Source organism: Gymnoscopelus microlampas (assembly GCF_963454915.1).
Source record: "Gymnoscopelus microlampas genome assembly, chromosome: 21".
Classification (NCBI taxonomy): Eukaryota; Metazoa; Chordata; class Actinopteri; order Myctophiformes; family Myctophidae; genus Gymnoscopelus; species Gymnoscopelus microlampas.
The window spans coordinates 39,337,857-39,355,013 of record NC_139958.1 but is presented as its reverse complement, the minus strand read 5'-3'; the positions used below and the strand labels follow the sequence as shown (position 1 = coordinate 39,355,013).

At 42.0% G+C, this 17,157-nt stretch overlaps 2 protein-coding genes across 2 annotated transcripts in view; one reads left to right on the top strand and one right to left on the bottom strand.

The window, feature by feature from the left end:
- Nucleotides 1-2,079: 2,079 nt before the first annotated feature.
- On the top strand, nt 2,080-3,437 carry LOC311037975 (extracellular calcium-sensing receptor-like; the record flags this gene model as incomplete). Its single annotated transcript, XM_084047270.1, has 3 exons — nt 2,080-2,211; nt 2,301-2,424; nt 2,524-3,437. 3 exons carry the CDS (start codon nt 2,080-2,082, stop codon nt 3,435-3,437), a joined length of 1,170 nt encoding a protein of 389 aa, XP_083903396.1.
- Nucleotides 3,438-6,039: 2,602 nt separating this feature from the next.
- The window catches only part of LOC311037973 (protein-glutamine gamma-glutamyltransferase 5-like), a gene marked incomplete at both ends in the record, with an annotated part of 13,006 nt that continues 1,888 nt past the window's right edge, over nt 6,040-17,157 (bottom strand). The window contains 13 exons of the mRNA XM_084047268.1: nt 6,040-6,083; nt 7,156-7,316; nt 7,475-7,608; nt 8,696-8,826; nt 9,777-9,951; nt 10,103-10,215; nt 10,617-10,743; nt 11,418-11,533; nt 11,661-11,770; nt 12,669-12,750; nt 14,103-14,277; nt 15,802-15,930; nt 16,141-16,259. Coding sequence (XP_083903394.1) covers nt 6,040-6,083; nt 7,156-7,316; nt 7,475-7,608; nt 8,696-8,826; nt 9,777-9,951; nt 10,103-10,215; nt 10,617-10,743; nt 11,418-11,533; nt 11,661-11,770; nt 12,669-12,750; nt 14,103-14,277; nt 15,802-15,930; nt 16,141-16,259 — 1,616 coding nt within the window. The remainder of the gene's footprint in view (nt 6,084-7,155; nt 7,317-7,474; nt 7,609-8,695; nt 8,827-9,776; nt 9,952-10,102; nt 10,216-10,616; nt 10,744-11,417; nt 11,534-11,660; nt 11,771-12,668; nt 12,751-14,102; nt 14,278-15,801; nt 15,931-16,140; nt 16,260-17,157) is intronic.

Sequence of the window (17,157 nt, the reverse complement as noted above, 5' to 3'; positions counted from 1 at the left end):
AAGTGCTTAAAAAGTTACTATACATAAACAGCTAAATGGTACAAAAGTCCATGAACTACATATCAAACTACTTGTGCCCCATACAGTGAAGAAGCTATTATATTATAATTGACAATCAATCTAAATCCATAATTATGTGTAATATAATATCAGCTTATCTGTTTTTACGTCTGGAGACTCCCGTCCACGACAGGCTTCAGACGCACCTCCTGCAGGAGACTTCGCTCAATTCTGAACACATTTGACATGTTGTGACCACATGCCCATGCTGACATCGACCTCGAGTAGGGTTCGCACCCACAACCTTCTGCAAATGTATATGCATTTCAGTTATAATATAACTACTGCATAAAACATCAACTAGTGTAATAGGGGCACACAGCAATCTTAATATCCTATTATGTTGCTGGCAGCAGCATCAAACCATGAAAACAATGCCTTGCGTCACTTTCAACTGGATCTGCATTTTAGTTCATTATTTAATTTAATTCAATGTTATGATTCAAAACCACTTTGGACAATTCAACATGAGCGCAAACGTTGGTGTCTCTTATTGTTGCCATTGCTAAAAACATATAGGGAGCCAATTGTCTCACTATCTTGTGTCTGAACCATAAAAATAATTGTTTTACATAAGTCGGCCTCCTGGTGGCGCTATAAAAGGCAGATGTGAAAAATGCAGGGCAAAGGTTTATCCTTGGCTTCTAGGGAGTGCGCATTCAAACTTTTACACAGATCGGTGCAGTTTTAGGTAAAAACTCGAATTGACATGTTATAGTGCCACCATGAGGCTGATTTGATTTTTTTCAAGTGGCATTTCTTACTCGGCCTAGTGGGAATGTGCGTGCAAAATGTCACGGAAATTCATGATTTGAGGCATTTTGTTCAAAACGGAGCACTCCTGCAAATTTTGGAGGCCCATCTTATAGCCAATCATGATGGAAGATGAAAAATCTGTTTTGTTTAATGACTATTAATAGAGATACTGTGTACCGATTTGCGTGATATTTGGACAAGATCTGTAGGAGTACACTCAAAACATTGTTTTGCAAACACCTGCCTCCTGGTGGCTCTATAACAGGCCGATCTGAAAAAAATCGGTGATGAGGTTATGCTCAGGCATCCAGGGAGTGTGTGTGACAAAATAAATGATCTAACTTCTGCTTTTCACAATTACAACTACATTGCTGACTACATCTACACAATACACATGGTCATCATAGATTACACTCAGTGGTGATCGGTACGGTTGGGAGGAAGCCCGGCAGTGTCGGGGGTATGGGGGACTTTCAAATAGACATTTTTTAAAGTGTTAAATGTTAAGACTACACATTTAAGCTGCAATTTCAAACAGACATTACTTTTGAAATATGTACGTTATTCTGAGTTATTTTATTTGTGTTTCTTCAGGTTAAGCAGTTTTGGGAGCACACATTTCAGTGTAAATTTGCACCCCTTCCGTCAGAGTGGGTGGATGCTGGTGGAAGGGTGTGTAATGGACAAGAGGACCTAGGAACATCAGAAACTGCACTTTTGGATGTGTCTGACCTCAGGGTTGATTATAATGTGTATAAGGCTGTGTATGCTCTGGCCCATGCCCTCCATGACATGTTGCAATGTGTGCCAGGAAGAGGGCCTTTCATTGGGCATAGCTGTGCCAGTTTGCAGACCATACAGCCATGGCAGGTATAATATTAATTCACATTTTACATGTTAAATACTTCAAATTAGATTCAAATTTATAATAATAATGAGTACGAACGTAAGTAAAAAATTTAAATAAAACATTAACGTTCTTGTAGTTATGCAATATTAAGTGTATGTCAGTACAATGTTTGGAGCAGTAACACAGTTAAAATCCTTTGGGGGAATACTTACTATGTGGAGATATTTGCATTTTAGTGCACAAGTCCATGCCTTTGAATCTCCAAAACCTTTTAAAGTATTTAGCTGTTCCAAAATGTTGCTCATCACTATTTCTAGCTTGTATACTACTTGGAAAAGATCAACTTCACCACATCATTTGATGATCATGTATCATTTGATGAGAATGGTGATTCTTTACAAATCTATGATGTCATGAACTGGGTGTGGCTCCCTGATGGAAGCACAAAGGTTCAAAATGTAGGTGTGGTCAAGAAAACTGCCTCCGGAGGTGAAGAACTCAGTCTGGATGAAGACAGAATCGTCTGGAACTATGAATCCACAAAGGTGACTTTGGCTTTCTAAATTAAAATACCAAATAATGTGAATGTAATTTAGTTCAGACTGAAATTGATCATTGTTACTTTTCTCGGCAGCCTCCTCGGTCAGTGTGCAGTGAGAGCTGTTCCCCTGGAACCCGTGTGGCTAGAAGGAAAGGAGAACCTGTCTGCTGCTTTGACTGCATTGCTTGTTCGGAGGGAGAGATCAGCAATGACACTGGTACTGTAGGTCTAAATCATGTATCAATGTAAACAGTAGGTTAGGGTGACAATGTACTTGTCTGTGCCTTTAAACCTGCCCTCCTGCCCTCTTTGTTAGACTCTACAGAGTGCACCAGTTGTCCAGAGGACTTCTGGTCCAGTCCCCGGCGTGACCACTGTGTTTCTAAGATCATAGAGTTCCTCTCCTACCATGAGGCCCTGGGTATCTCCTTGACAACAATCTCTCTGCTAGGCACAATTATCTGTGCCACTGTCCTGGGAATCTTCATCTATCATCGAGACACACCCATGGTGCGCGCCAACAACTCAGAACTCAGCTTCCAACTTTTGCTGTCACTCATACTATGTTTCTTGTGCACACTTCTGTTCATTGGCCGTCCCAGGCTCTGGACTTGTCAGCTGAGGCATGCAGTATTTGGGATAAGCTTTGTGCTGTGTGTCTCGTGTATCCTGGTAAAGACTATGGTGGTGTTGGCTGTGTTCCAGGCCTCCAAGCCTGGGGGTGCAGACATTATGAAGTGGTTTGGTTCCATGCAGCAGAGAGGAACAGTTCTGGTTCTTACTTTAATACAGGCAACAATATGCACAGCCTGGCTTGTGTCTGCCTCACCAACTCCTTATAAAAACACACAATACCACAGTGATAAGATAGTCTATGAGTGTGATGTTGGATCGATAGTTGGTTTTGCAGTGTTACTAGGTTATATTGGTTTACTGGCACTCCTCAGCTTTGTTCTAGCATTCATGGCAAGGAATCTTCCAGATAACTTCAATGAAGCCAAGTTAATCACTTTCAGCATGTTGATCTTCTGTGCTGTGTGGATAGCCTTCATCCCAGCATATATCAGCTCCCCAGGCAAATATGCAGATGTAGTGGAGGTATTTGCTATTTTAGCATCTAGTTTTGGCATTTTAGTAGCATTGTTTGTACCAAAGTGTTATATAATGCTTTTGAAACCTGAGAGAAACACTAAGAAGTCCATCATGGGTAGAGGTGCCACCAATATGTAGAAGCAGAAATAAATAATAATACATTTGTGTGTGTGTGTGTGTGTGTGTGTGTGTGTGTGTGTGTGTGTGTGTGTGTGTGTGTGTGTGTGTGTGTGTGTGTGTGTGGGTGGGTGGGTGGGTGGGTGTGTGTGTGTGTATATATATATCAGAGATGGGGACTCGAGTCAGAGACTCGTACTCGAGTCGCACTCGGGTCGCCACGAATGAGACTCTATAGACTCGATTCGGACTCGCCCCTCAAAGACTTGAGACTTGACTCGGACTCGAGCTCAAAGACTCGTGGGCTCTTCATTTTATGTTTTTTTTCTCCACACTTAACTATTGCAAAAATAGCAGATCTACAAGCTTGTGAGGCGCTGTGAGCTCCGTTGTGGTCCCACAGGTTGAGAACCATTGCCTACAAGCAAGTTACATGTCTAAGTTGTTGACCACGTAATGTAATGTTACAGCGTATTTGGTTTCCTAAATGCTTAGTGTTGTATACTCCGTCACGCCTCATTGTTTATGCTGCCCAAAAGAACAGATTTGTAAGCTGTCGACACGCCATGACGCGGTTCGTTGATAGCTTGTATGTCGGTTATTTTGGGTAGGTAGGCGACGCGCAAAGGTGGATGATGATTATGATAACGTACTGCACAGCAATACTGAAAGCCAAATGATAAGACAATGAGGCATAGGATTATACAATATGTTTGATTTTATCTTATTGTTATTTATTTACCTGGGACGATGCACATTAATCAACATTTCAGTTTTCACATCAATGTAAATGAGCCAGAGTTAGAAAAGAGCTCATTTTCATCTGTAGGCCTTGTCCCTGAGCAGGTTGTTAAAATTGGTGATCTATTACTACCATGGATTCATGTGTATGTTCAGACATTTCAGCACTTAAACCCTCAATACTTAGTAAATTTGACCTTTGACTCTGTACTGTACTGTTGTAGCTCACAACACTTTGCAGTGCTGTGTAAAAAAAAGATCCTTTCACACAAAGATTTCGCGGTCCCCCTGTAGTAACTCTGGAGACCTCCTAGGTGTCCCGGACCCTCTGATGGAGACCCATGCTATACGTCCTATAGGAAATTCCTCACATCACTTTCAACATCGTCACCTTATTAAACTAATGGCCTAAGTCATTTTTTGAGGAAATGATATTTTTGCCTAAGTCAGGTCCTCATGACACTGGCCACCTCTGGTAAAATCGCCCAACTCCTAATTGAAAAGGATCATGCTGTTCACGCCCCTTTTAGTATAATGGCCTAACTCCCTAGTGTGACTTAGGACAAAATAGGCCTTTTGTTTGGCCTAAGTCACATGTTTTTGTGACTTAAGCCAAATTATTTACTGATTTAGGCCATTTTGTGATTTGTTTTGCTTTTTATTTTGGCCTAAGTCAGATTTAATCCTACTTAAACCTATTTCAATCTCTTATGTTACATAACTGACAGACAGTGTTATTTCTATTTAAACAGTCATAATTTGTTATAAACATTTTGGGTGAAATGATTAAGAAATATCATATAGTTTTGTTCTGGATCAGTTTTTTTATTTTTCCTGAAAACCTTGAAAAAATGACTTAGGCCATTAGTTTAATAAGGTGACGACATGGCGTCACTTCACTTTGCTTGTCATTATAGGTGCTTCTTTTTTTTGTTTGTTCAAAAATAGTCAATTTGCAACCTCACAGCGCATCGCGATGTGGCCACTTTGTGAGCTGCTTTTCTGGGCCAAAGTGATTAATGCCTTGGAATATTAGGAACACTTCTGCAAACAAAGTAATTCTGTAAATGAAACCCTTAAAAAAAAAAAGCTTTATCAGAAATGGCCTTAACAAAATGCAAATGACATGTGAGCATATTAGATAGAATCTTTTAATTGGGATTGATAATATATGTGATGACACCAGTAAGACCATTTAAGTTATGTATCTGTTAATCTGCAGGTCCTGTATTTATTATTATTATGATAAATATACTCCTTTTTTTTTGAAGGCCAAATTAATCAATTTCTTTTTGTAGTGTGTTCAGTTGTAGCAGGGTGTAGCTGACAGCTATATAATAGTGACTCACCCAGTCACTATTATATAGCTGTCAGCTACACACTTCTATTTGGCTTCATGAGCAGTTGAGTTTCTATTTTTGAAAAAGGAGAGCAAAGAAGGCAATGTCTTGTTTTTTGATGTCATTTTCCCTTACTTACTTAATTATTTTTTACACATAATTACAGTTGAATGCTATGGTGTGATGCGATCATGCGAGAGTGCGAACTAGGCAACACCAACTCGGGACTCCTGAATAGGCTCTATGCACAGCAGCCATATTATCACTTCCTTCACAGGTGTTCCATTTAGTGTAGCACAGTGGTTTCCGCGACCCCCATAAAGTCTGAGAGTGTACAAATGGAACCAAATGGGTCACAGGGTCCATTTGGTTCCATTTGTACACTCTCAGACTTATGCTTTTCAAAATGTATAAAAATCTTTTGAAAAACACCAGATCTACAAGCTCCCTGACTCTGTTTGACCAGAATGGAACAGAGCCTTCATTAGTATCATTGGCAACACCTGTGAATTTCTTCACACTATGGCTGCTGTGCATAGAGCCTATCGTTGCCACACCCTAGTCTTGAGCATCAGGGTCTTGAGCTCTGCAGTGTGTCACGCCACAGTGCGTCTACGTAGGTGGTGTGCCTCTTTCCCCTCCTATGCCTTGTCTTGTGTAGTTTGCTCGCCATCAGTTTCCGGGTGCCTGACACAGTGCCCAGCCAGCCTCATCCTTCTCTCTCTTCTTCTTTGTGATCTTTGTGACCCGTGAGAGGCCCCCGTAGAGGTTAAAAGCCATACATGAATCAGCCATGAAGTCTTTATATACAGTAAGCGTCTAGACATTTTATGATTGACACAAGAGAGTACGAATTTGATCCAATCTTTCATCTTTAATGAAACCCAAAAGCAACATCTGAACTAGCATCACAGACCACTGGGTTGGTTCACAAGATGGCAGTATAGCACTACCTGCTGGTTGATCTCAAACTTGTAAGAGCAGGTTTGCGTCTGTTTACTGTTTCAAATAAATGCTGGACTTAAACAAAGCTAGGAAAGGATGGGTTATAAGAAGTTTGTAATACTGTTACACACCATTGCAGTTCAGACATACAACCAACCAGGACTTTTTTCACCCAGTGCCAATTGCCTAAGCTGTAATCCTGGGCGCTACTCTCCCTCTGCCAGCCTGTTCAGAGCCCCGAACTGAGCTCATGCTTCCTTTTAGCTGTGAGGCGACAGAGCTACCGACTGCTCTCAGTGGGGTGAGTATATAGGCTATATTTGACATCACACGTCTTAAGGTTATTTCTTTTTTCACTGGTAGTATGAGAAATGTCCACTGAAAGCTAAACAGCATTTTGTGATAAAGTTAATGAAGTGAATCAGGTGATTCCTTTGGATATGCAAGATATATATATAAAAAAACAATTCTATTATTTTTGTCATTTAGACCATACCACACCAAATCATGTATAACAATAAGAATGTTCTTAGATTGCTGTCCCAGAGCTAAAAATTGTAAAACCCATGCAGTGAACCACTGTCCCAGACTGAAGCAGGATAGATTACATCCTCACAGAGTGTGAGTGGTAGAAGGTGGACGACTCAGTGGTAGAAGACGTATGTCCTCTACTACTGTGTGTGTGTGTGTATGCACAGTGGTAGAAGACATACTCCCCAGGAGTGTGTCTGGTAGAATGCGGATGGTGCAGCTTCCCTTGATGTGTCTGAAGCTGGAACAGTCAAAGTCCACCAGCAGAGTCTTCACTCCTTGCTTGTAGGGACGGATGGTGAACTTGAAGCTCGCCTGGCGATGTGGACCCACCTCTGGTAATCTGCACATACACAACACAATACATACATTTTCATAAATGGAGATACGCACGCACGCACACACGCACGCACGCGCACGCACACGCACACGCACACACACACACACACACACACACACACACACACACACACACACACACACACACACACACACACTGACCTGGCCTCAATGTCATCTTTGACCAGTCCACTGCCAGTGACAGTCAGAAAGCAGTTCCTCAGCTCCTCATCAAGTGGGTTTTTACACACAACCTCCACTGACAGCTCTCTGTCCTGCTGGCCCACCTCTGGAACCTACAAAACATGCACGCACGCACGCGCACACACACACACACACACACACGCGCACGCGCACACACACACACACACACACACACACACACACACACACACACACACACACACACACACACACACACACACACACACACACACACACACACACACACACACACACACACACACACACACACACACATCAAGTGGTTCAAGTGGTTAATGTAAAATAAAAAAAATATCAACATATGCAACATCTCGGCTCTGTCGGGTGGAAACCTTGTACGTCCAAAATGTGTGAAAAGTTGAAATATCGAGGTTTCTGCCCGACAGCAACAAGACTCTGTAGATCAGGTACCCAGGGGTCCTTGAGGGGCTTCCCCAGCCAAATGTGTTAATATAGAATACAAATCAGTTGAACCACTCTAACCCCTGGCCCCTACTTTATATCAGATACAAGCTCACAACGCAGACAAAATGGAGAAAATGTGAACAATTTTGAATACTTTTGAAGCATTTTAACATCACAAATCTCTAACGGGGGTCCCTGACACAATACATTTCAGATGGGGTTCTGCGGCCAGTTACATATTAATGTGGGGGTCCTTGGCATGAAAACATTTCAGAGCCACTGATGTAGGATTTTGGGACCTCATCCCAGAGCTGTAGTAGTAGTAGTACAGTAGTAGTAGTAGTAGTAGTGGAATTAGTGGCAGAGGTGGACAGTAACTAAATACATTTATTTGATTACTGTACTTTTACTATACATTTTTGGAGGGTTTAAAAAAAAAAGGCTTACTAGGACTCAAAAACAATATTGTACTTTTGACTTCACTACATCTAGGAAGGTACTCTTGGGACCCAAACTTACAAAAAAATATATTATGAATTAATCACTTAAGTCCTATCTCAAATATAGTGAAAATAGCCGATCTGCAAGCTCACAGATCTACTATTTTCACTATTTTTGAAAATGTCTGACAATTTCTGAAAATACTTCATAATTTGTACTTTTGAATGCTTGAGTATTTACTTTACTTAGTATATACTTTGTCCACCACTGATTAGTGGCAGTTTTAGTAGTAGTAACTAATGTAGTACTAACGGTAATGGAGATATGAGGGCTTTCCAGTGTGATGTCTGCCTCTGTCAGGTAGATGGCATCTGGCTGCTCTTTGTCTGTGGCCATGGCTGACACCTTCACACTGTCACCGTTCAGCATGTGTCCCCTGTACGCTGAGGCTCGAACCAGGATGGGGACAGACATGTCTAGAGAGAGAGAGAGAGAGAGAGAGAGAGAGAGAGAGATGAAAACCTGTCAGTTAACACTCCAATAATTGACAAACAAACGTTCTTACAGTTCATTTATTTAATCCATTTCCCTGAGTTCAGTGCATTAATAAAGTGCCAGTGCGATGGATAGTAATACTAGCAGACAGAGAGAGAGAATGCCCTTGATGGGGGGGGGGGGGGGGGGGGGGGGGGGCTGGTAAACCCTCCCTCCGGAAATCTCATTTCCATTTGATTCCAATCAAATGGAAATGAGATTTCCGGAGGGAGGGTTTACCAGGCTGGGGGGGGGTGGGTGCTGAAAACTTGACAAAGTATAATTTGGGCTCAACTCTGATAGAGACAGAAACTGGACATACAAGTTCACGAACCAGCTCTGAAATGGGAAAGCTGACGAGTCCATAAAGCCCCAGTAATCCGTTTAGCTGAATGCAGCACAGTGTGTCAGAAAAACTAAATGATTTCAAGTGTGCCAAAGAACTTCCTAATGCACAGTAATTAGCAAGTTTGCATTATTCCCTATGTGGTCACGTTCCCTGTGGTGTTATATATGTCCTTGTAAAAAAAAATACCTCCTGGGTCCAAATGGACAGTTACGAGTCTATACCTCTGACAGTGTATAAAAGTAAGTAAGTGGGTCGGAGAGGCCTCTTGACGGTATCAGCCGGGAGTCTAAATCAACTGTAGATTTAGTCGACTAAAATCTTATGATATTTAGTCGACTGAAACTAGACAAAAACTAAAACATTTCAGATGACTAAAATATGACAAAACAAATTGGAATTTTATTCAAAAGACTATGACTAAAGCTAAATCAAAATTTGCTGTCAAAATCAACACTGGATTCCTCTCTGCTCAGCTGTTTGTGACCTGACCGTAGGGACAGACTAGTTTACCTCGTCCAGGCTGTAGAGTGACATCGTTCCGCTGGGTGCAGACGTTAGCAGAAGGTACACCGGTGTGCCTCATGATCTGGGTACTGATGTTAACAGAGAAACGCCTGGCTGCCTGGCCCTTATTGCTCATCTGCAGCTTCAAACTGATGTCCTGACCGTTGATGGACCTGGACACCTAGAATAATACAAAACCAATGTAAGAAGTATTCAGATCTTCTTTACTTTTCTAACCAACTACCAATAGTACCAATACCACAATATAGAATACTCTCAAAATGTTACGTAAAAGAACAAAAGTATTGGCATCAAAATATACTTATAAGTACCTCCTCGATGTTCATTGAAATGACCTTGGGAGCATGGACGCCATTTGTTCCATTTGTGGGTCGTCCCACTCTGGCGAGGGCGTGTTTAAAGACACTTCTCTCCTCGTCGGTACCTGTCAGGAGCAGAGGTGTCATTTCAGAAAAGAAAATAGGGGAGGATACTGGAGTTTAAGTACTGGAAAACTTGCTTTTAGAAATACTGAAGTATTCAAAAGTACAAATTACAGAGTAATTTATTGTTTTCTTTTTAATATCAATGCATGCTGTATTGATATTCAGACATTTCCCCCAAATATCTTCAGAAATCTCAAAAAGTATCATAAAAGCTACAAGCTCACAACGTGCTGTGATGAGACGCATTGTGAGCCTGTAGATGGGCAATTTTCACGAAAAGAAAGTACTTAAGTACAGCACTCAAGTAAATGTACTTCATTATCCACCACTGATGTGCATTTGGGTGGACATGCGTGTGTGTGTCCTCATTTATATGCGTGCGTGCACATAATATATTCACCCTCTCTGTGTTTGTAGCTGTCTGTGATATCCATCCTCTTGTTGGAGCCCACAGACTTGGTGGAGATGTTTTGACCAACTCTCTTAGTGTCGGAAGAGATTATCCTCTTTGAACCATCGGCCATAACCTAGCAGTATACAAAAAAAACACATAATTGTAATATTATGAATGATAATGATAATGATGATGATAATAGCAATAATATTAATAATAATAATAATAACATAAGCTACAAAATGCTTAACCACATGAACCCTAGCACATGAATCTGAAACATTCCGGAATCCATCTTCGGATTCATCATCTCGACGGCCGACATAGCCTCAAACAGGCGAAACAGTTTGTCATGAAGCAACTCGCCAAGGTTCAGTTCCTTACACGCCCCCGTGAAATCACGAGTGACGTCAACCCACTTGGCGTTATTCTTCATCTTCTCAGGGACAATGCCCAGTCCCCAGCCAGCATCATCATCATCATCCTCATCGATGTTTGGGTGAAAGCAAAGGACTGCCGAGTTCCTTTGGTGTATGTGAAATGTATGTGATTTCAGAGGCAGCTCTCTGACTCCGGAGATTAATCTAGTGCTATTTGTCATACAAAGAAGTGGTTAAGTGGTTGGTTGTAGATCGTCTATTTTCGGCTCAAGTACAATACCTGATGTATACAGGGTCCAAACTGATGTCGATGTTGTATTTTCAAATTCAGCTGGGGACCCCCTATACCCCTAAAGGCCCCACTTTGATCGAGGACCACTGATATAACTAATTCCCTGAACACAGTTCCTGTCCAGCAGGTACTAACCAGCCAGTCAGTGACGTCAGCGTTGACCTCAGCAAAGACAAACGGAACATCGTATTTCTGGTCGGTGTGTCCGGCACGGACCGCTGCGACTGGAGCCGGACCGAGGCAGAACACGCCTGCAGGAGAGGAGAACAAACTCATGTTATGTCCATTCCACTGGTTCTCAAACTTAATTTATTTCAAGGACCCCCGCCTTGCTATGCCATAAAGGTTGCGATAACCACTGCTTGCAGAGACAAGTACCGTTGCTCCTCTCCTGTGGGGTTGCGTCCAGAACCTGCCAGCCATCATAGCTTCCATCCTCCTTCAGGTCTGGCCGTCTCATCCAGGCCTCCACCCACACATGGAATTCCCTGCGTGACACAAACAACAATAAGGTAGAAAGGTTTATATGGGCACAAAAGGGGACACGGGTAGACGGGTACAATGGTACTCTGACATAACACTGTCACTATGACTGTGCTCCATGGTGCTCTAGATGTGAGGGTTGCGTGGCACATACAGTAAGTACATGCACGCAGCGTGCATGTACTTACTGTATGTGCTTGCGTGTGCTTGTACTTAACGTCATTTAATTAGGGTCATTGGGATGCGTTTAAAATATTTTTAATATAGACGAGAGAGTGCTACTGTTTATTTTCTGGGCGTGTTTTTAACTCCCAGTGTGTGTGCGTGCAGCGCGCTGAGAGTCCACACTGTGAATGGAACTGTTGTTCCATTCACTCCTCTCTCTCTCTGTTCTATGCCATACGTCGACGCTCCAAAATAGAACTGAGCTCTGAAAGACGTGTCGTCAACATGTTTTGACACATCCTCTTGATGCCTTCAGTGTAGCTGCATACGTTTTAAACAATGGCTGCATTTCATGACGCTCTTATCCAGACCGATTTACAATAAGCAAGGTAAAGACATACATCGAATGCAGAGCGACAGTGCAGCCTCAGTAAACTAGGATCACAGGTAAACCAGGAACCTAGCATCAGACTAAACAATATACTGTCAAAATAATGTAGGCTTCACAGGGCTGTGAACAATGAACCTAATATCTGTCTAAATAACATGCTATCCAAATGACATTTTAACCATCTAAAAAAAACAAGCCCATCTAACCAAAACATGAGTCTGCATGGTCAACAAAACCAGGTCAAGTGTGTCTGCTTCTTTCAGTGTGTCAGGGCCTTTCGTTGTAAACCAGTTCTTGTCGGCAAGCACCGTCGTGCGAGGAGAGTATTGAATGAGAGTTTCACTCACCAAATGGATTCCTTTTTGGGAAGCTGGACTCCATAGTCTCCGCTGAACACATCGATGGTCAGGCTGCCGTCCATGTCGTGAGCTGACTTGAAGTTGGTGACAACACGGCATGGAATTCCCAAGCACCTCAAAACTGGAAAACACACACACACACACACACACACACACACACACACACACACACACACACACACACACACACACACACACACACACACACACACACTCACAGTATATCACATCTACAGACACTTAAATCTTATATCAAATTGCCTTGTGGGTGGACGGTGGACAGCTGATGTCAAAAAAACTACTCAATTCACAATTATTTGATTAATCAAAGAAGTAATTGACTAAGAAAATAATCGATTGCTCCAGCCCTAAAGCATGACTTATTTAGTACTGAACAAGCGCTGAGCCCTGTTATCCCGAACTGATAGTGATGTATTTTCTATTTACTAGTAAGAGCTGGAGAGACGGGGAGACCCCTGTTACTGAACAAACACTGTAATGATGATTATATCAGAATATAGAGCTATTCAACACTTTTTCATAGTGATAATAATTTATCTATACGCTCACAATGCATGTATCGCGACACGTTGTTGTGAGCTTCGTTGTGAGAATTATTTTTGCTTTTCTTTAAAAGCCATGGAGGTTTGCAGCCAGACCCTTTGACTATTTGGAGGTCTGTGTTCATGGAAAGGTTTGGGAACTCCTGCGTTAACCTAGAGCTCCAACCATGGTTATTATCTTACTTTCAAAAGTTATACCTTACAGGCCAGGGGGGTCTGTCTTTTGTAGGAATAGGCTCTATTCAGCAGCCATATTATCACTTCCTTCACAGGTGTTACCAATGATACTAATGAAGGCTCTGTTCCATTTAGCACAGTGGTTTCCACATAACTCTGAGAGTGTACAAATGGAACCAAATGGACCCTTAGGGGTTCATTTGGTTCCATTTGTACACTCTCAGAGTTACACACCTGTAAGGGGGCATTTGGAAGCCCATGAGGGTCCCTGGACCCCAACTGTAGACCCACTGGTGTAACAGAGTGTTTCCAGTGGGCCAAAACATGCACAATATCAGCACCCTGACTCTGTTTGACCAGAATGGAACAGAGCCTTCATTAGTATCATTGGTAACACCTGTGAATGTCTTCATAATATGGCTGCTGTGAATAGAGCCTCATCGGATCCAACATTAAGGAACTGTCACATTTGGAACCGTTAACTTTTACGGAACTGGTTTAACACGCAGTCAGAGCTGGTATGTAGGAGACTCCGCAAGTCTCCTACGGGAGACTCTGCCGGTCATCAAATTATTGGATTAGGAATGCGGCAAAACAAAGAAAAGACGAACATTTTGTGAACATTACTGTAATGACAACCAGAAGAGTAGCACTGAAGCTCACATTAACTTGGGTTCCTTACCTGTACACATCACCCCGGCGAACACGAAGCACTGCCCGTACTTCACCGCCTGACAGTCAGATTTGTGCCATTTTTGCAGGATTTTGACACTTCCGCTCCAAGAACTGGGCAAGTCGCCGCCAGAATAATCACCCCAAGAGCCGGCCAGCACTCCTCTGTCATCATTACAGTTGATCTGCACAAATAATACACAATGGTAGAAGACGTACTCAGACGTTTTACTTGAGTAAAAGTAACTAACACAAGTAGAAATACCCTGTTACGAGTTAAAGAACTGAATTCGAAATTTTACTTGAGTACAACGTTATTGGCTTCGAAATATACTTGCATTAAATATACTCATTTTGTAGAATGGCCTAATTCAGAATCATATTATTGGATATTAGTAATGCAATAATGTGTTCATTTTAAAGTTGCAGCTGGTTAAGATGGGGCTGATTGTAATTACTTTAGTGGAGTAAAAAGTACATTAGTTCCCTCTCAGATGTTCCGGAGTATAAAGTCAGAAAATGTAAATATTAAAGTAAAGTAAAAGGTGCCTAACTGAAAACTGTACCCAATGCACGGTACATATGCACGTATGCTAATAGACAAACAGGCAGGTAGTTTAAAAAAATATATATATATAATAATAATAATTACATATATATATATATATATATATATATATATATATATATATATATATATATATATATATATATAATTTTTGAGCGGTGCAACCGCTCCTATATGAGGGTTTAGGACCCATCCGTGGTGAGTTTTTCTTTCCGTCGTGAAAATGTGTCTTTCGCTGTGACGCCATGCTGTGGAAAACACGCCCATAGGCTAAGCTTTGCAGGACGTGCTGTGATTGGCTAGCAAGACACATGATGAAATTAATAACTCATAAATATCACCGCTCACTTCACACTGGGTGTGATTTTTCACTTCTCTTAACCACTTAAAGGATGATATCAACCATTTTCAACCTATCTTCATATAATTGGTCCTCACTAATGCTCATGATAAAATTGTAAAAAACAAAAGAAATCCTACTCGGTCTGTGTCTGTGGACACTTCAGAAGCCTGCTTGCTTACCAGTCACATCATCGTTAGGCAGGGTAAAAAGAAAAGAAAAGATTTTTTTTTAATTTCGATTGTTATTAACGCGAGAACAATGGCTTCTATTGTGTTAACTTTCCAAGAATAGAAAGCCTGTAGTTTCCTACATTAGCTTGGATTGCCCATCGATAATGTAACTGGTAGGTGGGTTTCCGAACTGTCCACAGTCCTCTGAGACACAGGCAGAGTAGAGAAAATAATTGGTACCTTTTAATGAGCGTTAGTGAGGACCAATTATAATATAATAATCATGGACTTGATGAGGGCTGTGACCAGTTGCGGAGAATGCAGACACACATGCACACTCACAGCCATTGTCATAACTACAGTATGTGATAAATCGGACTTAAAGTATACTCTGTTAGTTACATGGATCCAAGTCGGAACAAAACCGATTAATTGATAATTACAATAAACGTGCTCTGAAAATGTACGGGGCCCACCCATCTGACCACTTAACACGGCTGCCATGTAGTCAATGGGTGGGCCACGAACACTTTCGAGACTTTCAAATTAGCCCTGGTCCAGAAAAAGTTCAGACTAGTAGTGGCTACTATACAAATAAACCTTGCCTGTGCCTGTGCCTTTGCCTTACCATAGCACTGACCACTCTGCTGACATAGATGGGGTTACAGCGAGCGGCGGTGTCATCAGCTGAGTCTTTCTCGAACTTGGGGTTGACGTCCAACAACTTCAGACAAATGTCCACCATGTCTTCCTCAAACTGGACGGCGAGAGACACATCAAAATATTGAGTTTAATAAAGATTTTTTTAGCCACATGAATGAAATAAATGTTGATTATGACCAGGGGAAATAACGGCTAATGTTGGGCAATAGTTTGTCCGTCCATCCGTCCGTCCGTCCGTCCCTCTATCCATTGTAATGCATACCTGGCTGTCACTGCCACTGATGTAATCTAATGTAATGTTTACCTGTCCATAAGCCCAGTCCTTAGCTTCAATGTGACTGTGTGTTCCTCCGTAGATGATTCCATGTTCGTTCATCACATATTCCTGTCTCTCAGCCTTCTCAGGAAGATGCACCAAATCATCTACACACAACACAATAAACATCCAGTCATTCTATACACAAAACAAACAAGATAAGTGCAGATCCCTACTAGGCCAGGTGTACTACCCAGCAATGTATAAGTTATATAAAACCTTATTATTTTTAGTCGTTATGCCAATTGATAACTGCCAACAGCAATAGGCTCTATGCAAAGCAGCCATATTGGGAATGAATTGGGCCTCTTCTTACTTCCTTCACAGGTGTTACCAATGATACTAATGAAGGCTCTGTTCCATTCTGGTCAAACAGAGTCAGGGTGCTGATATTGTGCATGCATGTTGGCTCACTGGAAACACTTGAGGGGGTTCCAAATGGCCCCTTGCGGGTGTGTAACTCTGAGAGTGTACAAATGGAACCAAATGGACCCGTAAGGGTCCATTTGGTTCCATTTGTACACTCTCAGAGTTATGGGGGTCCTTGAAATTAAAATGTTTGAGAACCACTGCGCTACACTAAATGGAACAGAGCATTCATTTGTGTAATTGGTAACACCTGTGAAGGAAGCAAGAAGAGGCCCAATTCATTCCCAATATGGCTGCTGTGCATAGAGCCTATAGGGAGGTTTCCTGTTAGTAAACATGAGAGGAATATGACCGCGCAGCTGCGGGGGGAAGCCTATGGGTGCGTTTGGAAATTACGCACCGGAGCACACTCGCCTATTAGTTTGTATTGGCCAGTGCGCTCACTGCCGCTCAGGGCTGTATTTTCGAACGCGCCTTCACCCGGGCATGCGCAGATTGCGCATTCTGCTCTGTGATGACGTCGCGCGGAAATCCGTCTATAGTCACTGCACCACAGTGGATTTGAACACACAACCTCAACAGTGGTGGGCAGGCACACTTTACCACTGCACCACCCGAGTGCTCCTTCTTAATGTA